The sequence below is a fragment of the Dendroctonus ponderosae genome, unplaced genomic scaffold, assembly GCF_020466585.1.
Source record: "Dendroctonus ponderosae isolate FM_Combo_2020 unplaced genomic scaffold, Dpon_F_20191213v2 Dpon_F_20191213_5, whole genome shotgun sequence".
NCBI lineage: Eukaryota > Metazoa > Arthropoda > Insecta > Coleoptera > Curculionidae > Dendroctonus > Dendroctonus ponderosae.
Window position 1 is genome coordinate 4017803 of NW_026018715.1, and position 25008 is coordinate 4042810.

The window sequence follows — 25008 nt, forward strand, 5'->3', positions numbered from 1 at the left end:
ATCACACAAAAATGCATTACATCCACTTTATGACCAGGTAACTGGCATAAATCCACGATAATTAATCATGGTGAGATATATTTAATCAATGTGTGATCTCACAGAATATATATGCCTATATGTTTCAGTTTAAATATTATTTTATACATAACAAATAATTTTTATTCTGGTGGGTATCTTAAAAATAATCACAGAAATTTTGATTGGCAAAAGTAAAAGCAACACAAAATCAATGGATTCAAATCGAACAAAATTCTATGGTCCACACTGTGGTTAAGCAAACTGAGATAAATCCTATAAAAGGGCAGCTTTACAAATTCAACGCTCTGAAGTTAAAAAAAATTACCTTTTTCTACCAGAAAAAGGTAATAAGTTGCACCTCATTCTTCAACAACTTTACATATAGTACATGCAGAGAGGATCAGTTCCACTTTGAATAGGTAGTTTAAATACGATTTACGGGTCATTTTAAAATCGATATCTTGCTAGCCCTTGCCAGTATACAATAATTTTCACAAGCGTCAAACCCTTTCTTCTCTTAGATTCTCTAGATCTAGTGAACCAATTTCTGGCTTTTTAAAAAAATGTAGTATAATGTGGCTTGATCATTTGAAATAAAAACTTCTCGGCTTATGAATTTCGCAATAGTATTCACGATTTGTTCACCATTCGGTTAACAAAATGTTTAGTTTTGAAAATTTTTTTGCTGGGTACTTATTGAATCGCGGCTACTTCAATCGGATCAAATATTAGTTCAGTGTTCAAAAACAATACTTTTTATGGTTGATGACGAAAAACCGTTCAGTTTCGTGCAATGGTTTCTTATGTTGATTTGGTAAAAACTAATTGTTCTCTTCCTAGAGCAATTTGGAAATAGGAATTTATGAATTACATATGAATGAAAAACTAGTTTTTTTCCTAATAATCATAATATAATAAAAACTTAATCCATACCAAAAATTATTAAATTGCTAAGATTTTCCACCCATCTCAGTTGTTTCATAGAAATTAAATCGTAAGTTCAGTTTGAGTGCTTGGTACTTGGTTAAAACGCCTTTGTTATCCAAAAAATCAAGGACGCTGCAACGGTGTTATAAGGCTTTTAATTTATTTAATTATTAATATTAAAAAGTAAACTAGAAATCAGATGAATTAAAATGTTGTAACCTACCAACTTTATTAAACGATTTTGGTTATTTAAAGGGTATTTTAAATCGGTAATAATGGTGCAACTTAGTAATTTAGTTTTATTTATTGCATCTTAGCCATTAAAAATAATGCTGTCATGTTTACAATGTGGGAACAGAGTTTATTCAAAATGATAAAATGAAGTTTCCTGAACCGCAGAAAATATTTTAAAACCCGTAGTTAAATGTAAAACCAAATTGAAACAATGTGGTAAAACATTTTCTCAAAAATCATTGACAAGTTTTATTTAAAAGTGGAAAAAAGACGATTTTATTTTGAACTTATGTATTTTTAGTATTATCGATTGAACATACGTAACAAAATATTTTAGAATTCAAATTTTTATAGTTTTATGCTTAACATCTTCAATTCTTATTTTTGTTTTGCAATTGCTCCAATAACTCCTAATTTTAAAGTCAAAGTGTGAACAGAAATGTATTAGTTAGGAAGCACCACCAGCTAAGGTAGGAAATAACTTAACTCAAATGAGCAATTATTTAATTTTAATTAAATAAAATAAGAAGCTGTATCGAGAAAAATATTTCCGAGTTCATTCGAGAAAGAAAAACATTTCCTAATAAGACTTTTGAAATTTAATTTAGCTTGGTGCCTTCCCATTTCCAACAGATCCTCAGCAGTGTGAAAATATTATCTCAGAAGTTGTCAGGTTTTCCATACAAAAATCATAAATAATCTCATTTATTTAAAGTGACAAAAGTGTCTGGTCGATTATCGATATCAATGTTTAGTCAGTCTGGCTTGGTTCAAAATTTAGTCTGGATTAAATGCAATAATTTGTTTAAAAGGAATGAGCAAACCGTCCAATTGCTACCGCTCATCACATGTCAAATAAAACAGGCAAATTGACTGATAAGTGTATAATTCTATTTCTAAATAAGATGGTGCCAGCGATACTGGTGTGTGATGCCAACGATCACAATATATTACTTAAAACTGTTTCAGATAATGCAGATAAGCGAAGTACTTGTTGACAGTGCGAGAGTTGTTTACAGGATCGTGTAACGGTAGAATGTGAACATACTTTTTCCATTTATGCTTTGAGTACTTTGGATTGTTCGTATTGTTGCCGGTTTTGATCACGTTTTCAGGGTCAGCTACCCTAAGATGGCGTTAACAAATTCTGGATTAAGAATGTACTACTTTTCGTACTACTGCTTGTAACTATTCAATATTCCCAGCGTTAAATTTTTGACATCAATTTAGAGCGATTTGGCTAGTACTTAAGTGTTTAAAACCTACCGGATCATACAGTACAATAACTAGGCAGACCAGTTCTTTCAAGCTGATGGAACTCGATAAGTCGAAGTTTTGTGAATTTTAACTAGAAAATTGTGCAAAATTTCAAGTTTACACTCAATTTTCTAACATGGAAGCGACCAAAATCTACTTGAAATTAGCAATTGTTCTTATCAAATGCTCTTCTTGGAATATTCCAGTAAAACTAATCATGTTTAATTTATTCTCTAACCCATAGAGAGAGAAAATGTTGCAAATTATACTAAGTATGTGTGTGAATGTTAACGAATAGTGGATACAAGACGCTTTCTACTATATTGTCGAAGAGTTTCGGATGATGCATTTTGGACTTCCATTCATTGAGCAAATTTTTCTTGTGACCAGTTGCAGTGCACGAGTTGTACAAAACTGTGACCAATCCGGTCCTGATTCCTGATTCAAATTTCCTCTATTAATATTTATCAAGAAGGAATTTTGCTTTTAAGCCTTTATTCAATACATTTTCATATTACATGCAATATGCATGAAGATTGTTAAAAATCTGATCCAATTCACTTTTTCCACAAAACCTTTTGAAAATAACTGCAAACCCATAGGTCACATGTGAACATAAATATACAAATAATCGTTTCATGATGACTCAAAAACACCATAGAAAACTGTTCAAAATATAACTTTAGCGGTAGTTTATCGAAAAAGTTTTGATCGATTCAAGCCTGCTACCGAAAATTTATTGACTGAAACTAGTTGTACTTAATTTTATGGTTTTATTGAATTTATTGATTTGCTTATGATTTGTCTTAAGAACTGTATTTTACTTCAACTATAACAGTACAATGTATGTATGTATTTGGGATATTGTATATAAATGTACGCAAACATTTGTTTAGACTCGAGACAAAGGACAATTTTTATATTGTTTGTTTTATCAAAAACTGAAACTGTTTCATCAACCATCAAACGTCAATAATTTGCTCCCTTTTCGTCTAAATATAGCAGAGTTAAACTAGAAATTGTTCACTCGATTATATTCGCAACAAGGACTCAAATCGAAAACAATCATTATTCATTATCATTATCTGAAAATTATTCAAAATTATTTCTTTAAACATTCGCACAACGTTCCGAACTACATTTTGCAACATACAAGGTATGATTTTCAATCAATAATTAAAAACTATTTTATAATTGATTAAAAATCCAGTTCCTTGACTTTTTGTACTAAGCGACGCTTAACTGCAGCTTATTTTTTTTCCTAATTACAGCCGCTGGGGTTTAAATATTTTGAAATAAAAGACAGGAATAATTACAATTAGGTCACAGCTGATCAAAATTCAGACGTTCTTTCGAATTTTCTATTTAATATGATTCTAAGAAACGCTCTTAGTCAACTTAAACGATAATTTGACTTCCTGAATTGACTTTCCAGAAAGGAGAAATAGCAATTAAACCGCTCTCCAGTGATAAAGAAGAAAACTAATGTTTTGCACTGCATATTATGTGAGTTTTTAAAAACCGATTGATGACCGATCTGCTCTTCTACATTTCAATGTTTTTTTAAACTTCATATAAAACTAGAGTATTGATGTAATCCAATAAATGCTATATGCTATATTTAGCGTATTTATATCGTAACGTTATTAACGTATGGTTTGGCTCATCGGTAACATTTTTGACATAATGAAGAGTTTTCGAGTTCGAGATCACTTGTTTTAGAGAATTAGGTGAAGCAGGCATGGAAATGGTTTATTTCCTTTCCATTTTATTACTAATAGTAAGTATTTCCTTTCTTATCTAATTTTCATATTTTACATTTATTGAAATTACTTAAATTTACCTCACTGTTGAAAGAGATATTGGCATATTAGAGAAATTAATGGTAACATTTGAAAATTAGCCGCTTCGAATCGTGAGAAACTGAACTGAAAATGACTAAGAGAAAATCCTGGTGAACTTATATTTTGCAGATGTTGTGATGGAATTCAGTTAATGCAATTTCACAGAGTCACACTTAATAGTTATACGAACTGTTCTTAACCTCTTAACTCTGTCAATCAAACAATGCCTTTGACGATGATAAAAACCATTGGCTTATTGCATCGTGTGCTTTATTAGCATTGCCCTAAAAATTACCACGGAGTCTAGACAACAAGTTATATGTTTGGAAAATGCTTATGTGCCGGCGCCATGGCTATTAAATTAACAATGTATTAGGAAAGTGCTCATTGATGGCATCCCATTTGCTTGTTTGCATATTGCAACTTAGTGAAAACAAATTAACCTTTTTAAGTAGGCACCTCGTTTGTCTAGCAGCGCCTGATTTTCCCTATCGCGTTTCAAATTTTTGGTGGTTAATTTGGTTGAGAACTATTATTATTATTTTAAGGAACAAGTGCTCAGAAGAACTGAAAAACATTTGTAGTCTAATCCTGCAACTTGCAAACAGCGTGGAAATATTGTCAAATTACACAAACTGTTCAAGGATTAAATGCATATATAAAAATTGTGACAACTCATATGTTAGGAGAGCTTGTTATTCTGCTATAACAAAGTATTGTTTTGTGAATTTTTGAGTTTGAGTAGTGCTGTTAAAAATAATTAGTATTGTTATAAAATAATACATTATTAACGGCGCGGTCGTGTTTAGCAGCCAAACGAAGTGAAGCTGATAATAGAACAAGCTATGAAAAGTAAATATTACTCCAATCAGAAGGCGAGTTTTTTCTTTAAATGCCGTTAAATGTATGCAAGAACGTCTACTTCTAATGCAGATATGAAAAAAGACTTGCAAAAAGATCCATTAATAAACTGGGATTATTTTTTGTTCGGCGATAAACCAGACAATGTTAAACTACAAAAGTATTAACTATATTAACGGTTTTGCGAATTTGACGGTTACTAAACGTTTAATCAAATGAAAACTAATTTTTCTGTCTTTCTTTGTCTCTCACTCCAGCTGAAATATGGTTCCACTATAGGAAAATTTAACATCGACAATCGGCAAACAATCGACAAATAAAATTATTTAATTGGGAAATCTAAGCGACAAACAGTATTTACTAGACAGCAGAAAGAAATAATTTTAGCTGCTGCAAATTCATACAATATTTAATTTGACGACCTTTTAAGGATCACCAGTGGTGATCAGCGCATTTTTTTAATTTTGTACATCACTTTCGGCTGGTTTCAAAATAGAATAATTGCAAAACACTTCGCAAATAGATTTACAAAATAAAAATAGGTAAGAATGTTAGTGACATTCAAGTTATGTCGCAGTGGCTTAACTAATAAAATTTGCTATTTCAGTTTTTAAGGCTTGAGTTATCGGAGGTGCAACGGCAATGGTTCCAGAAAAACGTCAGTATGGAATACTATAAAAACAATACAGGTTAAAAATAGGTATGCTGGCGCCTCATGTAATTCAAAACAAAGCTATAAATATTTGGCTCCCAACCTGAATTTGTTTTATAACCATAAGAATTTCGACATTCTGAACGGTTAAATTGGCGTATAGAGTAGTTAACTTTAAAACATTAAATGTGGATGTGCCGAATGAATTTCCTAAAGCAACTGCACAAAAACTTTTGATGCAGTTGAAAGACACAGCCTTTTCGAACTAACTATTTCGACTAACTTAAGACTAACGACTTTCGAATTAGTTACTACTGTTGTTGTGTTTATAACAGATAATTGGTAACGGATAACAGATACTCTACTTCCAGCTTAAACAGCCGAAGTTACAACAATAAATATTCCATTTAACTTACACTTATCATTGAGTAAATTGAGTAAATTTCTAGAAAATCCTATTTATTTTCCAACTAAAAACAAAACCTCCCCCGCAATACATTCATACATTCAATACAATTCTCGTTGCACTAATTTACAGAAACAGTTGAAAAGGAAGCAAACATTCTTCCTACTAACTAACAAACTGCTCAACAAAATGAAGGTTACACAGCCAAATTTGCCCGAATTTTGGAAGCAGATAAATTCTGATTGCTTAAAGCGATTTGGTTTCTGTTTGAAGCATTCTTTAGCTCCATTTGTATTCTGTTAGTCAATGTTTTCGTAGAAATTAAGCACATCAGATTTTCTACAGGGTGGCAAATGAAAAAAATGTAAAATTTCGGAAAGTTCGACATCCTTCTAGTTCCGAGACAAAAAAATTTTTTTTAATCTCAACCCCAAAAGTTAAAAAATAAAGCGACTGACTCATTGATTGAAATTTTTCTTTACAGGGTGGTCTAAAAAATTAACTTTTATTCTTGTAGAAATAACTTTTCTGCTCGTGGTTCACTTTTCACGATCTAGAGCGAATGGTGAAGAACTTATGGTGAAGAAAGAGGATATAAAACAAAAATATAGGGGGTGCAGAAAAGTGACCAAAATCTAAATTGCTTTCGAAATCAGTAATTCTGGCACAGTTTCAACTAAATTGAAGTTTTCATTCAAATATTTCGTTCATTTATCTAACCCGGCATATTGAATATTTTTCTTAAATCGACGATGTAGCCTCAACATGAGCCCTCAATTATGAAAATCGATTCAAGAGAAAAAATGTATCACTGCAATACCATAAAGTTATTTTTTGGAGATCACTCTGTAAATAAACCTGCTGAAAATTTGCAAAACTTTTTTCGAGATGATATCTATCTTAATGCCTGTGGTGCCTAAATACAAAAAAACTATTTTTGTCCAACTGAGAGCTAGTGGAATTCACCAGTTTTGCGTTGTCGCATTTGCTATCCTGAAGAAACTCACGATCCAAAGAAGAACTGCATTAAATAACGCTCCAAACAGAAATCAAATCTCTGGCAGTAATCGGAATTTATCCAGTTCGAAAATTAGTCGAAATTTGTCCGTGCAACGTCTATTTTGTTGAGTGCAGTTTATCTCGAGTCCAGAATCAAAAGCTAACAACTATTCCCACTATATTGTCACATATATGATCATATTTAGAGCAAATCTAGAAACGTAATAGATATTTTCCGTTTCCAGGTTTATTAGGCTGTAAAAACTATAATTACTTAAAAAAAATTAATCCAAATGCTATTTGAGCTGTAAAATTCAAATATGCAACTGCAAGTGGAAATTATTCGAGTCAATACTACTCTATTTCTACTTGGAACTCTCTAGATTTTTCATCTGTAGTGATTTTTTTAAATTAATCAGAATAAATGCCGAATGCTGAAGAAGCTGTTTATTGATTTTCGATCAATTAATGCAAAACTAGCCTTAGTGCTTAATACCAAGAAGGGTACATCTTCTATATTAATGCTTCTACAATTTCCAAGTTCACATTTTTTAACTTCAATTTCAGTGCTAACTTACCATAAAGATAAAAACTTACTTAAACAGCTTTAAACAAAAACTTTCATATTCATAGTTATAAGTCGTCCTTTTCAGTATAATTGTATTTGAGGTTATCTCAAAATTAGCAGAAATTTACAGGAAGAAATGACGCGAATTATACATTTTCGATACATATGTAACTTTTTCAAATTTTTTTACTTTAACTTTTTCAAAAAGTGTCAATTAGGTCCTATATATCTATATCTTCAAATATTGTAAATATTATACAGTGCAAGAGCGGAACTTGGAATAAATTTTGAAAGTTAATTTCCGTCGAGTAATAAAACTATAAAACTATTTTTTTTTTATTTTAGGAATTATAATAATAATAATTAATTATAGACATACTTTTAAGCAGTTATTGAAAAAAGAAATTGGGGCAAATCAGAATTTTTTATTTTGCGAATTAGTTTATGTTTGCTACATATCTTTTAAGCGACAGTCAAAAAATTATATTTAGCACATTTGTATACATTTTTCGTATTTTTGTACATCCAACTGAAATAAATATTCTAAACTACGTGTCCCAACAAATAAAAAAAAAACAATATTTGATTTACTGAATTTATTCATATGAGGCGCGTTTGGCTTCGAAATCTGTTGTACAATAAAAATAATATATTTTAAAATTAAATCAAAAATCAAATTCGTGTCGTTAATTCCCGTAAAAAAATGTCATTAATTTACCGAAATTTAACTTCCTGACATAAGTATCTGAGACCAACAATTATTCAGTACTTAAAAACTAATTAATAATTTTATGTCTACTTTCACTTGGCGCTGCAAATATTGCAATTATTTGGAAGCCGATTTATTGCTTGCGGTTTTAACTCCGAAATTGTCAAATATTTCTCGTAAACTGTGATCATTTGCACTTTTCGTAGCAATCGTGGGAATTGGTTAAAACTAAGATTAAAAATGGAAAAACTAACAAGAAATTATACCTCCTAACTATTAACTTGACTAGCAAATGAACAAGAAAGCGCCAAGTTCTAAACACACTAAACACACAGCAGATAAAAGGAGCAAATATATCCCATATAGGCAATACTGTGAATTATTCCTGAATACTTAGTTAATCTATAAATTATTCCGATTAAACCAACAATTCTCCCTCTTCTGAAACCAGAGCGAGCGAATCAAATCCAATAATAAGATTATAATCTATTTTCCCCGGCCGAGTCTAGTTGCGAAATTTGAAACTTTTTGGACACCTCATTGTCTTCCACCTTTAATGCAAGTCAGTAGTATACGACTGAGAATGGATGACTAACTAACATTATCGAAAATCAATCGATGCACCAGGTGGGCGAAAAAAAGAAAACGAACCACCCACTGTCCAGATGGCGCCACTTGTTTCCTTTGTCTATAAAAAATCTTTCGTAACAATCCACCTACGAAACTCGATACCTCTGTGTGGTGCATGTACCAGATTGCCTGTGAAATTTCAGTTATTTGATGATGATGGAAATAGTTTGGGCGGATACTTAATATTTTAGGTAACGTAATAAATAAATTCGAAAAGGTCGATGCTTCATTTACGAACTTACCGGTAAATACGTGGTAAGAATTAGTCATTTAATATATTATTAATAGGCAATAACTCTTATAACTACCTAGTATGTGAACCTTAAACGTGAACATGTAACAGTTTTTTGCGCTTATTGGCAATCTAAAGCATGCAAAACAATTTATTCTCTGGTCAATAGTCGACATTTTTCTAATTGCCTAAGTAACCAGACTGATTTAATTATCGCTTTCCTTGCATACATTATTTATTTTACCTTCCCAGTTTCAGTGTGCATAAATTCTCGGCTACTCCTAAGCGTCTTTGGTTACACGCAAAACCAAGCCCCCCTGTGCAGCCACTGGTAAACCATTTCCTTCCATTGTTAAAATGAGTTGCAATAATTATACCTTTCATTTAAGTAGGCTTCATCGATGATTATCCATAGCGAACGAAATATTAACTTCTGTTAACTGTCTCCTATAAGAGTATTTTCATCATACCGCACTGTGATGTACCTTCTGCTCGATGTGAGATGAGATCAAACTAAATATGATTTGTCTGATTTACCAAAAGCTGATTGTGATAATATTGTTGGCATGTTGCAAACCGATCGCAGCGAGTGTTGTGCGAAAAATGGGAGTGTATTGATGAAAATCTGTGCCCATCCGCTTCAACCCATTATTAAACGATGTGAGAATGGTACAGAAACCTGAATGGAAAACGAACCAGCGACACCGAAAAATTTAATGGCAGATATTTGACCCGATAAAAACACGATTAAACCCGATAGAATAACGCTCTGTTGCCTGGGGATGGAGTTATCTAAAATCAGGAGACGTATAGAATTCCGACCGGTGAAATTAGTTACTTTTTGTTTCCGAGAAAGCCGGGTTTTGAGAGACATTTTGAACGGATTCCGATCTTCGATATCACTTTACGGCTCATATATTTCTACGGTGTCAACTGTTGTCTTCGCCTTTGGTTTTTTCGTTCTGCCATGGCAGGTAATTTGAATTTTTATCCCCGGGGTATCAGATCTTCGGAAATTTCTTCAACTGGCTCTCTCCATTAATTTATTAACAACCAATAATAATGCAAGTTATCATGATTTCTGCACACAAGTAAATGGCTTCGCGATACTCGAAACATACGTAACAAATATTCGATTTATGGTTCAACAATCAATTTGATTAATTTGAACTGGAGGAATGTGAGCTTTTCGTTACTTAACGGTACAGTTAAATTAATTGCTGCTGAATGCTTTTAAGTTGCATTTCTGGTAGGAATTTATCATACATTCATTGCTGGTTGTGTGGGATTAAATACAAAGACCTACGATACTACTGACACGTATCAAGAGTAAATTAATTGAAAAAATATAATTGGTATTGTCCTGGAACGAACGTACTTCACACACGAACAATACAAGGATATACCCTGACAAGATAAATATGAAAATCCATTGAAAAATTTTATAAGTGTGGCTCCAAACAATAGTTTTGAGTGCTTTAAATTTTCAATTATTGACACCGAAGTACAATGTATTTTGAAACTCGCCACTTTCTTCGGATAAGTCATTTATATGACACGTTTCCTATGCCAGGAAATTTAGTGATGCAGAAAGATAAAGTAGATAAAGTTTACTATACAGGGTGTCTATTCTTAATTTTATGAGGCTGTAAGACTATTTAGTTTGACAACATAAATTTTGAAAAATTGAAAATTCCCAATTTATAAAGAGTGTCCCTTAAGCATATAATCAAAAGGGTACGGCGATATTTTTTGAATATCGAATAGATTACAATAGAATAAAATAGAAAACTACCTTACCTAACTTTTATTGAGCAATAATGTCTGGATCTTCTGCTGTTGATGGTTAAATCTCTTCAAAAAAACTATCGATGAATTTAAGTGAAACTCGCTGTGAATTTGTTCCTATGTTTGACTCTAATGTTTTCATGAAGCAACCGAGTTAATCCGCGCTTTGCACACGTGCGGAATTCCTGACTGTCTTGGAACAAAAGCTACCAGAACTTTTTATTTGGTAGCTGGAAATCAACAGTTTTTTTAGTTGATGTACTATGCACTAATCAGCTCTTGATGGTTTGGTCCTCCTTGCAACACTTCCAACACGCATAGATTTTGCAATTTTTTGCAAAATTTTGCTCAACACACAACATATTTCTGTTCTCTCGCCAACTGACCATTTTAGACATTCATAAAATTTTACATTAACAAAACTTTAATCAAGTTTAAGTTTAAGTTTTGGTAATAGTGGGACAGCGCTCAGATGGATTTTTATAAAACTTACTATGTTTCTACATCAGGGCCATGTTTTGCTAACAACTCGTTTCTTCTTTTCGTGATATTTCTAATGAACCCTATTCGGACGAAAACGCTTGCAAAAGACGGCCTAAGACTTTGACCGTGTCGGTCAGTTAAAAATTAGAAAACGCTTGACAATTAATTGATTATAAATGAACATTAATTGTGATCTTCACTTAATTGCCTAAGACGAAGAAGAGTAAGTTCGCCAAAACACGAGTCTTACATAAGATCAAATTCACAGCTAATTTCATCAAAAAATCGCATCATTCTCCCGTTACTTCAAAAAAATTATTTTTTTCAAGAACTTCGAATATCAATAGCGGAGGTACCAGACATGTTTTCCTAATAAAAGATAGGTCATATCGCTCGGTCGCTTGAGCTAGAAAATGTCTCAGAGCTGCCCTCTAAAACTAGAAAAATAGTCCTCGTTTTATTGGCAACGACTTGCTGTCAATGTTTCGTTATTAATTTAAAATAATAGATACAGCTGCATTCAGTTAAAAGTTAAAATCAATTAATATCTAAAAATGATATGAACGGAAACATAATGCACGCAGATGAACAATAAAGAAGAACAAGCGAAACTAAATGGTAAATACGCACTCAAATCAATGCCGTATCTTCGCGGTTACAAAACATAAAGTACAAGTAGAAATATAAAGACGAAACAGAAACAGTAGAAATTGGAAGAGGATTGGGACGGCTCTAACACATGGAAACCAGAAACCTTTTGGGACCTAATGTTGAAAAATTATTATTTTTCAAATTAATGTTCTAATTGATCTAGTCTTCCCGTTTTTCGTTCTGACAAATTTGCTACTTTCCTAAAAAAACAGTTAGAAAGTATCTGAACGAAATAAAAGTTATAAAATGTCAGGTTTTTACATTAAAGGAAAAGTTAGGATACTTTCTACTTTCTCGGCCAATAAAGTGCTATTGCTAATATTTAATCTAGATAAACAACTCACGAGGAATTAGACGAGACTTATAATGGATTACGTATGGCGCTGAAAATTTATTAAAATCCTTATCAACATTCGTAAGGTGATTAAACTTATAATAGATGAATTAGGAAAAAGACTGTTCCGAGTAATGCCAACATATCATGACCTACACGTATAGAATTTGATAATCATCAATGTTCTATTCAAATCAACTTTAGAAATGATGTATTTATAGCCCACATTAACTTTTGATAAAAATAAAAACATTCTGATCAAGTATTTTGAAAACATTTAACCGTTTGCTTGGATGAGATGACAAAGCCCATCATCAATAATCTAGAGGGACCAAACGAGCGAGTGATAGCAAAGCTCTTTAAAAAAAAGTGTCAAAATTGTATTCAAACTGAAATGCAATAAATCATAAACTTCATGTCGCTTCCTTGCCACCTACATGACAAAACCAATACTTTCCATTAAATGTGCTTCCAGTTACCACGCTCAGACATTGTCAACACCATGTCTATAAAGAATCCATTAAGCAAAGGCATTAAAAGCGCACATAAACTTTTACATGAGGAATTCCTTTCACGAGATACATAAATTGCATTTTCAATCCGTAAAAGTCCCTTGATTTATTAGCTTGGTCACGGGGACTGCTCGAAAAACTTGAGAACTATTTCTAGCATGTCATTCTTCTGGTTGAACTCAGTAAGAAATTCCCATTTTCTTGCGTCATAATTGGGCTTTGTAGGCAAGGTTATTATACGAAAAATTCTAAATAAAACGTTAAAGGATTGGAGATTTAATTCGAGCGTTCTGTCAATAACTGAAAAAATATAAAAAGCACAGGATGTCAATAAGACCCAGATCATATAGTAACTAGTCATTAGATAATTGCAGTTTTGCACGTTACAATGGCGCTTAGATTTCTATCATGTTGCGTAATAGCTGGTATATAAATTCCTAGACATGCAATTGGGAATAGGGTTTGAATATATTTGTTTAATTACATGTTCACTTACTTATATCTCCTGGGCATGTTTTGCAACACCTGCCCGGCAAAACGATGGGTTCGTCACATGATGGAACTGGACATTGGTCCTTAATGCTGGAACACTGAACTCTTGCTACTATTCTCCTTTTTTTGTGGTACTGAAATACAAATGAGAAAACGATGAATATGGCGATTTCTACAGAAATATTCCTTATATTTATATTGTGCATTATTGATGAGACCGTCGATTTGTTTGAGGCAATATGAAATTACCTCGTCAACCTTTCATTGGCTGTTAAACATGTTTCCACAATGTTTCAAGTCGTGATATCTCGTGGTATCAATCAGATTATATAAACTTTTTAGCGCCAATTTCCAGTTATATGAATTTATTCATAAGGATCTTATTTTCCAATTCGTTTGATGGCGTTTGCTTTACCTTCCACTTAGCATCGCAAAGTATTGTACTTTAGACTTCACATGCATCAGCCAAGCGCAATTAGTCTCTGGTTGTTTTATTATGATAAAATCTGAAAACTAAGTAGTTGGTTGGGTTTTACCTATTGAAATTCCTAACATTTCTTGATACTGTGTAACAAGTTCCTCGTAAACCATATATTGCTTTCACACTAACATTCTGTAGTCCAATTTAATAATTTCTGCACTTTTAATTATCCTTTTTATACGCAGCGCGCCAAACTGGTAAAGCGCTTAAGCGTGACGTCATCCCATGTAGGCCAGTTCACTTCCCATTAAGAGGGCCTTAGTATGGCGTAAATTCCCTGATCATTTTACTAAATGGTTGATTTTGTCGTATTTTACGACAGTTTCCGATTACAAGTTCACTAGCTGAAGAAAATGTGAATTTTCCACAGAAAAATAATTTTAAAAATTAAAATTTTTTTAAATATGTGAAATCCAGGTTACAAATCGGTTTGCTGCCGAGAAAGTTTTTTATTTTGATCGTAACTAGGTACTTAAATTAAAAACATTCTTGCATCAATGATTACAAGTTGTACAATAATTGTTCACGAGTGTATCGAAAACATTGATAAGAATAATATTCGCAGTATTTTTATTTGTATGACTACTACATCCCTAAAAATGAGTAAGATGTCGGTGATCAGTAAGATGATGTAGAAGTAGGTTGCAAACGAAACATCTTTTATTAAAAGCTTCCAAAAATGTATCTACTAATTCCTGAATAACCTTTGTAAAGATTATATAACTTGTTGATATGTGTTGATTATGTGATGTGTGTTGATCTTGAAACATGTTTACTATTTCTTCACGCGGATAGAGAAATTCACCAGAAAAATACGAAAAAAGGTAAACTACTTCAGAGCCGAAAGTTTACAAACACCTTCGGTCGTATCTTTGAAGCTACCAACGTTGCCATAAGCTTTTATCGATTGCATTGTTCGAAGACATACTTGATTAATCACTAATTACTGTTTACCGTATAGGCCATGTTATATGCGTCTTTTAATAAAAGACCCTGTTATATTTCCACACTCAATTATAAAGTTTCGCATTTCATTATAATTCTAATCATTTTTTTCTACCAACTTTTGAGCAGAGGCAGGGCAAGGAAGTAGTAACCGCCAACCCCTCGAAAGTACCTTCCATGCGGTTTAACCTCTGTGCAGAAGACCAGATCAGTAATAACGAAACCATTGCTCTTCAGTAATCATAACCTGATTTGGTCAACAGCTCAAGGCATTCTTTACTGCCGAAAAACTGGCCTACTTCCTCTGACGTCATCAGTTCTTCAGATTTCAGCACTGAGGTCTTGTTCTTAAGGCGGTATTGGAGCAACTCAAACGAATTGTTGATTTCAAAATGAAGGATTAATGTAGTTCTCTGAGAAATTTCAACGTGTGGGCTTTGGATTGCTGTATTTGCGCGCCAAAAAAGCACATTAGCTGTTCGCACTTATTGCCTTGCAAGAATGCAAAGCAATTATGAAATGTGGTTTCGAAAAACCTCTTTAGTCTATGGTTTACCGAAAACTGCTCAACAAAATCAACGTTACACAGCCCAATTTTCCCTAACTTTGAAACTGGATAAATATTGATTGTTTATCTAGCCCAATTTGATCAGTATTTTGGTCAAAATTAAGCACCTTAGAGGAATATTTTGCAGGGCAGTAAACGAAAAAATGCAAAAGTTGGCATGCTCCTAGTTGAACAAAAAAAGCTTTTTGGATCTTAACCCCAAAAGTCTAAAGAGGCACCAAATAGCTTGAAACGGGCTTTGCATTTTTGGGTCGCCACGTCCATTTACAGGGTGGTGTCAAAAAAATGTTTGGTCTTGCAGCGATAACTTTTCTGTTCTTGGTCCGACTTGGAGGACTTGGATGGACTAGCCGATCTGGGGCTCGTTGTCAAGCTTAAACTGCATTTTACACAGTTTTTAGACAGTTTAAGACGAAAATTCCATATGCAGGGTTGGATAAAACAATTACCCAAATCAGAATATATTTCGTTCAGTTATGCAACCCGCATATTCAATTTTTCTCTCAATTCGACTGTGAGGTTTTAGCTTCAAAGCCCTAATTTTGAAAAACCCGTTCAAAAAAAGTTGACAAAAAGACAAAAATAACAAAAAGTTGATTTGTTGTTAAAAAGTTAAAATAAATAAAGTTAAATTAACGAGACAGACCTTTCTTCGAAATATGAGGTTTACCTTATTGCCTGTCGTGTTGCGGTACAAAAAAAACTATTTTTTGTGCGACTGAGAACACGTGAAACTTTCACCAATTTTGCATGGTCACTTGCCACCATGTAGAAACTTTATCTGAACCGCCAATTTATTACACATGGAAAAATAACAAATAATTGCACTAATAACGCTTAAACGTTCCAAAACTAGTCTAAATTTGTTAGTGTAACTTTTTTTTTGAGCAGGTTAAACTTCGCTGATGGTATTATTGCACTTCTGGATTCTTGGATTAAAAATGCATATGATTAAAAACTCAATAGAATGAACATGATTTAGACTCATCTCCACAAATATTCCGTGTTTTAATCAATATTCGAAGCAATTTTCACAAACACTTCAATAAAATCAAATTGTAACGAATAACAATTTAAAGCAGTACATTGCAAATCCACTATTTTTCTATAAATATTTACCATAAACCTTTAAATCTGAGTTACCCTGCTAATTATAGCGTTACAGTTTCATGTAATATTAATGATCTGAATCAGCCTTTTTACATTTCAGAATCAACATACTCAAAGGCGGAACTGATTTCTAAGTCAAGTTCGAATATAATAAATCTTGATTGATTGATAGTTCAATATTAAAATTGCTTGATTATAATGTTCTTCATGATTACTTTATTAATAAATTAATGATTTGCCATATACGCACGCTGTGTTTGCTTAGACAGCATCGTTTTTTTTTCATTACATCCATAAAATTGCGCCAATTTTCCACAAGGAAATTATTATTACTGAAAATTGACTTTCACGTTTCGAATAATGATCTCTGGTCAAGAATATTACTTTAGATGCACGGTTTTCATAGGCGTGACTTATAAGATGACTGTTGTATCTTGTACTTCAACTTCAACAACCCGGCGTACTGTTTACTCATTTGTCTTGTTATGAAAGTAGAGAAAAATTATAAGAATAATTCTTAATTAGTAAATAAAGATAACTATAATAATTCTACTAATAATCAAGTAATTTTTTTAAATGTCCACCATCGCAACACTAATAAAGTATGAAATAATTTGCAGATTTGTCTGAAGAATATATTTTTCTTGATTCGAAACAAACTATAACCCAAGATGATAGACTCGTTTAAATTTATCATCAATCACTTCTGATAATATCTGTGTAGCGGCCACGTACATGTATCATGTTCCTATTCAATAAATTCATTACTTTCTGTCACCATTTCATATAGGCATATTAACTTGGATCTAGTGAAAGTATTTTCTTCAGGACGAATTATAGGTATTCAGAAAGTGTAAAGTAATATTTTGTAAATTTACTGCGTTCAGATGGAAATAGCTTTCAACTAAGCTTTAAAAGCAATATATGCACTTAATGGACAAAATAACACAATATACAGGGTGGTGGCTAATGAATAAGCCATAGTCATAGATGTCGAAATAATAGAATTTACTCAAACCTGCCTTATAAAAAATATTGCTCGATACCGATAAGACTTGGCGATAAAGTTACTTTTGGACTTTTGAAAGACAAGAATTTCTAATAATGAGATTACATTTGGGACAAAGCCAACCCGTATTCAATTAGAGAAATACATTCTCAGCACGACATTTCAGTAAATATTTGGAGTAAAATTTAAGACGGTTTCATAGTTGGATCAACGGGTAATAAAAGGTCGTACTGATAGGGCTTCGATGACCCCGTCCCTTTAAATTTATTTCTCCGTCGATTTAAAAGTTGTTGAAAACATTGAGGATTTTATCAAATTAAATGTTGTTCTAGTTAGTAGAGTATGTTCACAAACGCACCTATTTTCTTCTTTAGAAAGACAAAAATATGTCAATGACGAATTGTTTTAAGTCAATTTACCATTTTGTACACAGTTTACAGTACACAGACAGTTTGTATATAAACAGTATGTGCCACTCTTTGATACACTTAAACAATTAATATTTAAAAGTCAGATATATAAGCTATAAATTATCCTCTTAAATTTGTAATAATGTTGTTTCCAAACTGTGTAACACAATTCTCTTTAATATCTCATTTAGACGTTTGTATTGACTTTGTAATTTTAATTAATTTTCTGTTCTCCCTGTGAAAAGAATCAATTTACATCAGTATTTGGCTATGCGATTTTATAATTTTACTGTATAGGAAATGTTTTAACAAGAAATTAGTGTGTATTTCAATGTTTTAATTTCCGAAGAAAATTAATTGGTCGGCAGAAAGACCGACTGGGTCGATAGCCTTTTTCTATAAGAAATAAATATTATTTATATATAATTGCTTTTTGGCCAAAAGAACTGTAAGTAAGATGTTTGCCGACAATATAAAAATATAATTCGTTTTGTAACAATGTTATTAGGTATACTATGCAATAACTTATACAATAAGCTAGAGGAAAGTTAGGGGCAAACTAAGCACTGGCAAACAAATCTTTACGACATCTGATATTCAAGTCAGTATATTTCTTAGTTTAAGTTATTTCGGTATTAGTGTCAGAATATTTCTGTAAATTTCAATTAGCCACCATTTTTCAATAAACAGCATAACTACAAAAACAATCTCGTCGGTTTAGTAGTTAATGAATTTAAGTGTGTGATAAAACAACGCAATTAAGTAAAAATGTGGAACATGAAAGTGTGTTATTTTATTCCATCAAATCGTCATTGAGCAATAAACTTTAATATCAATTAGGATGTTCTTAATGAAGACACTTTAAACAAAACCTGATAAGATCTATAAGTAAAAATAGTCCAGAAGATTAAATGTTGGACAAAATATGGCAACTAAAAACAAGGTTAAATCCTTGAATTTTTCCTAACAATAATAATAAACTGTTTTGCAAGCGTTGTCAATATTTTGACGGTGGATTAATAGTGCGGTTTTTCCTGATCTGATTAGCTTTCAAAATAGATTTCGGATAAAATTTCGTTTCGGACATGTAATACATAATGCAGGTCTTATACCCTTGCAGGACGAAACTATTCAATTTAAAATGCTTGCACTGTGGGATAAAGCACGTAGAGCCGAATCATACATTATCCATAGCCGATAGACGTAAACCTCGCGTTTTACGACTTTTCCACCCGTGCAAATAGCCGAGTATATAAATCCTCATATAAATACTTAATAAGATTCACTTACTTCGGGCGGCCACTTTTCTATTACAGCAGCAAATTCGGGAAATTACTGTGCTCCCAAACGTGCCGGCTCAACCTAATGCACAGTTCGTCCCCAGTTAGTTTAGGATACTATGAAAACACAATATCTAGGGAGGGCGTAGGTTGCTACGCCTTTACAATGATGTTTAGCAGCTAGCGGCCAGAAATAATTTAGCCCTCGTATATAAAACGCAGTCGACCAGATGATTAATTTGGTTGGATCAGTAACTTGGTTATTTTTAATTGAACTATTAGCTGCAAATAATGATGTATAAATCGATTTCATTTGAGAGAAAATGAGCTTAGGGACTAAACGAAATTACCTTGGTGACGTGAAGAGTATATAAAATTTAGCTTAAAAGCTTGTTGTCTAAAAACTGCATGAGTTTTTTTTACGTTATTTGTTCCAATATGAAATTAAAGAATGCAGTTTTTATAAGACAACAAGCTTGAATGCTTAAAAAGCTTGTTCTAAAAGTTACAAGAGTTACAATGAAACGTGGAGTTAAAATATGTGTTACTTATCGCGGTTGTCTCAGCCCAATTAATAAAAACTGCAGCAACACTTGATGAACAACGTTCTGATTAAACCGCTGTTTCACGCGCCCTTGGCTGCACATCAGCCCCATGATTGCCTAGCATTGTAATTGATTTGGTGCATGTCCAATAATTTTAATCCAACTGCTGTCTCCAACCCCTTTCTTATCTTAGTAAAGACGGTTGCTCGCAGAGTATGAATTATCAGTGTTCTTGAGAACCTTGAGACTTGACTTGAGTTTTCTGCTTGTTCACATGTCCACTGACTAATCTTATTCCTTCCAGAAGAAATGTTTTTGAAGCATTTACTAGATTTCCAGGCAGGATTCGTTAAAAAAATACCGTTCATTTTGATATGGTGTCTCTTCTTCTGAATAAATTTGTAAAATATTCGAATTGGACAAATCTGCGTTCTAATTTGGTTACGAGTTAACTTTGATGACACGCAAGGCCATTTCCTCTTGAGTCGTTTTAGCAAATATTGGATTATATTACATTTTTCCAGTTTTGCCGCCTTCACTGCCAACTTTGTCTTTAAAATATGTTGTAAATGTCTCGATCCTTTTCCTCCAGGGCATGCTAATTCCATCTGGAGAATCTTTATTACAGCAATCGACATATTCCTCATATTTCATGAAAACAAAGCTGGGGCTCCCGGTGTAGCTCCTTCCTTTTTGTGTTTTTGGCTCCTGAAGTCAATTTTGATATTGGCTACAATTGTTCATTTAGCAACTAGTAATTTAGATGTAACATTCCACATAGTTTTTATAGTAGATATATTCTTTCTAATCCTCACCATTATGTCGCTTCACTATTTGCAATTTCGTACAGCGCAGTGTCTTAAGGTATAATCCCCTTTCCCACAAAATAATTGAATATTTTAAACTTTGTAGATTTTCATACGAAGGAAATATTCGATTCTACAACGGCTTCAAGACATGAAATATATGCTCTGTACGCAAATTGCATGAAAAAGTTGAGTTTATCGATATTTTCCACTCTCACTCAATAAATCCAAATTTTCTAATTATTTTAACTGCTGCTAAAAATGTGTGCGGATGACCAGTGAGGCAAGGTCAACATAAAAGTGAAAAATGTTATGTAAATAATAACATTGATCGTTTAGAAATTTGTAATGCTGTATCAACTTACGTTACATTTGCTGTTGCAAATATTGCAATTGCTTGTGGGTCTACACGAAAGTAAATGGATAAAAATAGGTTCTCAAAAAATCTCCTCTATGCTAAGTTGGGAAGGCTACAGCTTTCAATTCCTACAAAATTATTTGTGAGGACATAAAAAGTAACAATTATTTCCGCGGATGACATAATTATTACATTTGGCAGCAAACCCAACCTCTAATCAATTTGAAACTCGGTTACATTTGCCATTGGCCAAACTTGCAAATATGCAGAGAAAAACATTTGTATTTCAACCGGCAATATTGTCAGTCGATGAAAATCCGCTCGCATGGTAAGAGCTCTCAAGAGTAAAAGACATGCTCTGAGATAAGAAATGCTTCATAGTTATAGTACAGCCTGAGTGAAACACAATGTTCCAAGCCAAAGTCTATACAAATCCTGTCAAATAAAAGCCTAGTGTTGGAAATGCCTGCATACTTGTACATTTATTTAATTTGATTTATTAACGAAAAGCAAGAATTTCCCATTTGTGTGGTGTAGCACAAATTGCATCTCTTACTTTTAGCATATATCGCCCGCATAAAACTTGACGTTTTACATTTGAACCAGTTTCAAAGCAATGCATTCAAAAGCATGAAAAACCGCAGATAATTTGCTCTTGTTAGTACACCAAAACTGGTCTTTAATCTGAGTCAAGAAAAAAATCGTGGCGTAATTGTTTTCCAATTGTACCACAAACGTGATCTAAATAAAATTGATGTTGGTTGGTCTTAAATATAAGCTGATCCGTGAATCGAAACAATGATATCATTGACTTAAATAGTATAACTATACGTTTGACATGAAAGGTAAATTGCGTAGCCGGAATCTTGTTTGGGATAGTTGCAGTGGAATTACTCCAGCATTTAAGTCTATTTCAGACCTTGAGATGAAAACGGGAACGGTCGACCGTTTGAATCAAAAAGTAAAAACCAAAGAAAAAATCAAGATTATTTATGATATAATATTTTACCGAAACACCACAATTAAGATAGTAATAAAGTAGAGATAACGGACGTTCGCGCGTCAGATGTTTATCATAATTCGGTACACCTAATGAGTGGCTACGACATCAAGATACTTTTGCATAAAATCGCCAAATGGGTTACGTGGGCTGCGCCATACCACTAAAACAGATGCCGGTAGATCACAGCCCAATCACAGCGCATCCTGCGAAACAGTTGCAGGTCGACGACCCTGCTGACCTCTACCTTACCGCCCCCATCCTTAACATCACCTTCGAAACTTGACCTTTCGCCCACGAAATGACATCTGATTATGATCGCAAAAGTGGAGCATCAGATGGTCAGTAGGTTAGAATCGATTTTTTCGTATTATAAATAGGTTTAATTGTTTGATTCATTTCATCAAACGAAAGTAAAAATAACGTCCTGATTGAACATTACTGCAGCGGAAATGTGGTTAAGCTGTTGCTATTTTATTCAATAGAGAATTGAGATTGATGTGTAACTAATCACGTAATATTTGCTGCAATCATACTGCTGACCAACGATAAAATGATGATTTGGTGCTAAAAATAATTTGAAGCAACGTGGTTGCAGTCAGGAAGGTATTGCAAGTTGTGAATATGGAAAATGTATATACAAAGAATCATGGTTACAGTATACTGAAGCTATAATTATTATAAACGACTTTCGCAGATATGAATGTGGGTTTGTTTTGATCATAAGTTATACTTTTGCGCACCATCAAACTCTCCTGCTGGCTATTGAATCAACGTACATATTATATAAAATATTAAAAATCAGTTTCCTGAGCGAATGTCAATACGTGTGAACAGTATTGAAGTCAATCATATTGAACCGTTGAGTAGGTAGGTGAACCATGTAGGCAATCCTGGTTAACTTAAGTGGCTGACCAGGCGAGCAAAAATTCAAAATCATTCACAGCAAATGATGCTCCCATTTAATTTGAAGGCAGCTTACCGTTTTACTAGTATTTGAAATCGGATCTTCTTGTTTTAAAGTTACTTCAGGTAACGTCATTGTTTCATAAACTTTTTCAGCTCGTCGTTCCGAATGGGCCCATTATCAATTTTAATCTGCAAATCGTGATTCCTAAGTGTGTCTCGAATTACAATGAATTATTTGTCACTCATATTAACCGCGATAGTTGAAGAATCAGCTAATTCTTTCAATTATTCTACGCAATATTCTCTAATAAAACAAAATTAACTTTTTTCTACAATCCGAATCTGAATATTCATTTTTGAGTTTTGTTGAAGTTGACTTCAACTTTTGCACCACAAAAGGTGGGTGGCTCTTCTGTTGAAAGTGTAAAGCTCTAAATTCTTTTCCCGTTATCTTATTCTCCGCAGGTCTGGTTCGTATTTTATTTTGTTTTTAAAATATGTATTAAATCCTCCTTAAATCACCATATTGGGGAAACAGCGACTTTTAACTGATTATGATTATGATAATGATATTAAAGGAGATGGATGGTACATATAGAATAGTGAAATTTAATACTTAATCAAAGTTTATAAAAAGGAAGAGACTATTGGAACTAATGTAGTGAAAATCGTATGAATTAACATCATGGAAACCACATGAAAACCTGTTCACAGATTAAATCAAACCGGGAAATTATTCAATATGGTTTTTCAGGCCTGCACGTTACCTCTATTAAAGATGTACATATTTGAATACGTATAGAGGCTGCTAAAAAGTTCTTAGTTAGTCGAAATGACTTTGCGATCTTATTCATTATCGAGAATTCTTATGTAAGTCTTCAAACAATATATAAACATTATCAAATAACGAATTTGGCCAAACATGATAGAAGTTGTTTAGCTCATTACACCCATCATTTGAATTTTAAGCACTTCTTATTCTTCTTCCTTCTTCAGTTATTGGCTCCTCATACCTGCTCCTTCTTCGGTTTATTGCCTAGTTTCTTGATATTATCGCCGCAGCGTTCCCTTGGGCGTCCAATACTTCGTTTTCCAATTGGTTTTGTCTCTTGCTATTCTGACAATTCTTTCCTGGTTCATTCTACTGATCTCTTGATCCCATTCTTGATTTTTTCCTTTTAGCCACTGGTTGATATTTTCTACATTAAATGTTTGCCTTCTACTCTTCCTTGTTTATCGAGTAAGGTTTTATAAAAAGAAAATGAACACGTAGTAATCACTTTAATATTCATTATGTATCTATCTGTGTTCAAATTTTTATTTTTCACTTCGTTCACTCGTTATCTAACTCTTATACCATTTGTCAAAAATGTCACACAATTTGTCTCGTCTACCTGCGTATACATTTTTATATGGTACTGAACGATATCAATAACAAGGTAATTCTAATATGAAATAACCCGAGGATGCAGAAATAAATTTGCAAAACATATGTATATTGAAATAACCGGCATCTTCCTATTAAGATTCAGTTGGGTCACGGCCTTAATTATTTATTTTATAAATCGAAAAAAGTACATTTTTAAAAATATCCTTAATAATGCCACATTGACCTTTCCTACTGTGTTGCACCAGATGAAATTGATGATATTTTTCTTATAAATTTCGTCATGAAGCTCTATTTTGGCAGTATCTATATTGAATTGAAATAAATAGTCTTTCTTAATGCAAAATACTTTCTGCTCTCTAGTTGATAATGGTTAGTTGAAAGCCCATTTTTTATAAATGTTTACACAAAAATAATAGATAATTAAGTAAGAATTTTCAAAAAATATTTTAAATATACCGAAAGATTCACACTCAAAAAATTAAACAATAGAAAAAGCATCAGCCAGAACAATGATAAGATAGTAATAAAAAATTATTTACAAAAGTTACTTTTGTGGCCATTCGAACGAAACACCTCTGAAGATGCAATGCTATGAAA

The 25008-nt window shown here is 32.8% G+C and overlaps 1 protein-coding gene across 3 annotated transcripts in view; it reads right to left on the reverse strand.

Annotated features, from left to right (window-relative positions):
* LOC109546647 (dorsal-ventral patterning protein Sog) overlaps positions 1-25008 on the reverse strand; it is a gene marked incomplete at its 3' end in the record, with an annotated part of 100471 nt that overhangs the window by 20461 nt on the left and 55002 nt on the right. For all 3 annotated transcript variants that reach the window (XM_048666394.1, XM_048666395.1, XM_048666396.1), the window contains 1 exon segment: positions 13605-13734. In XM_048666394.1, the coding sequence (XP_048522351.1) occupies positions 13605-13734 (130 nt within the window).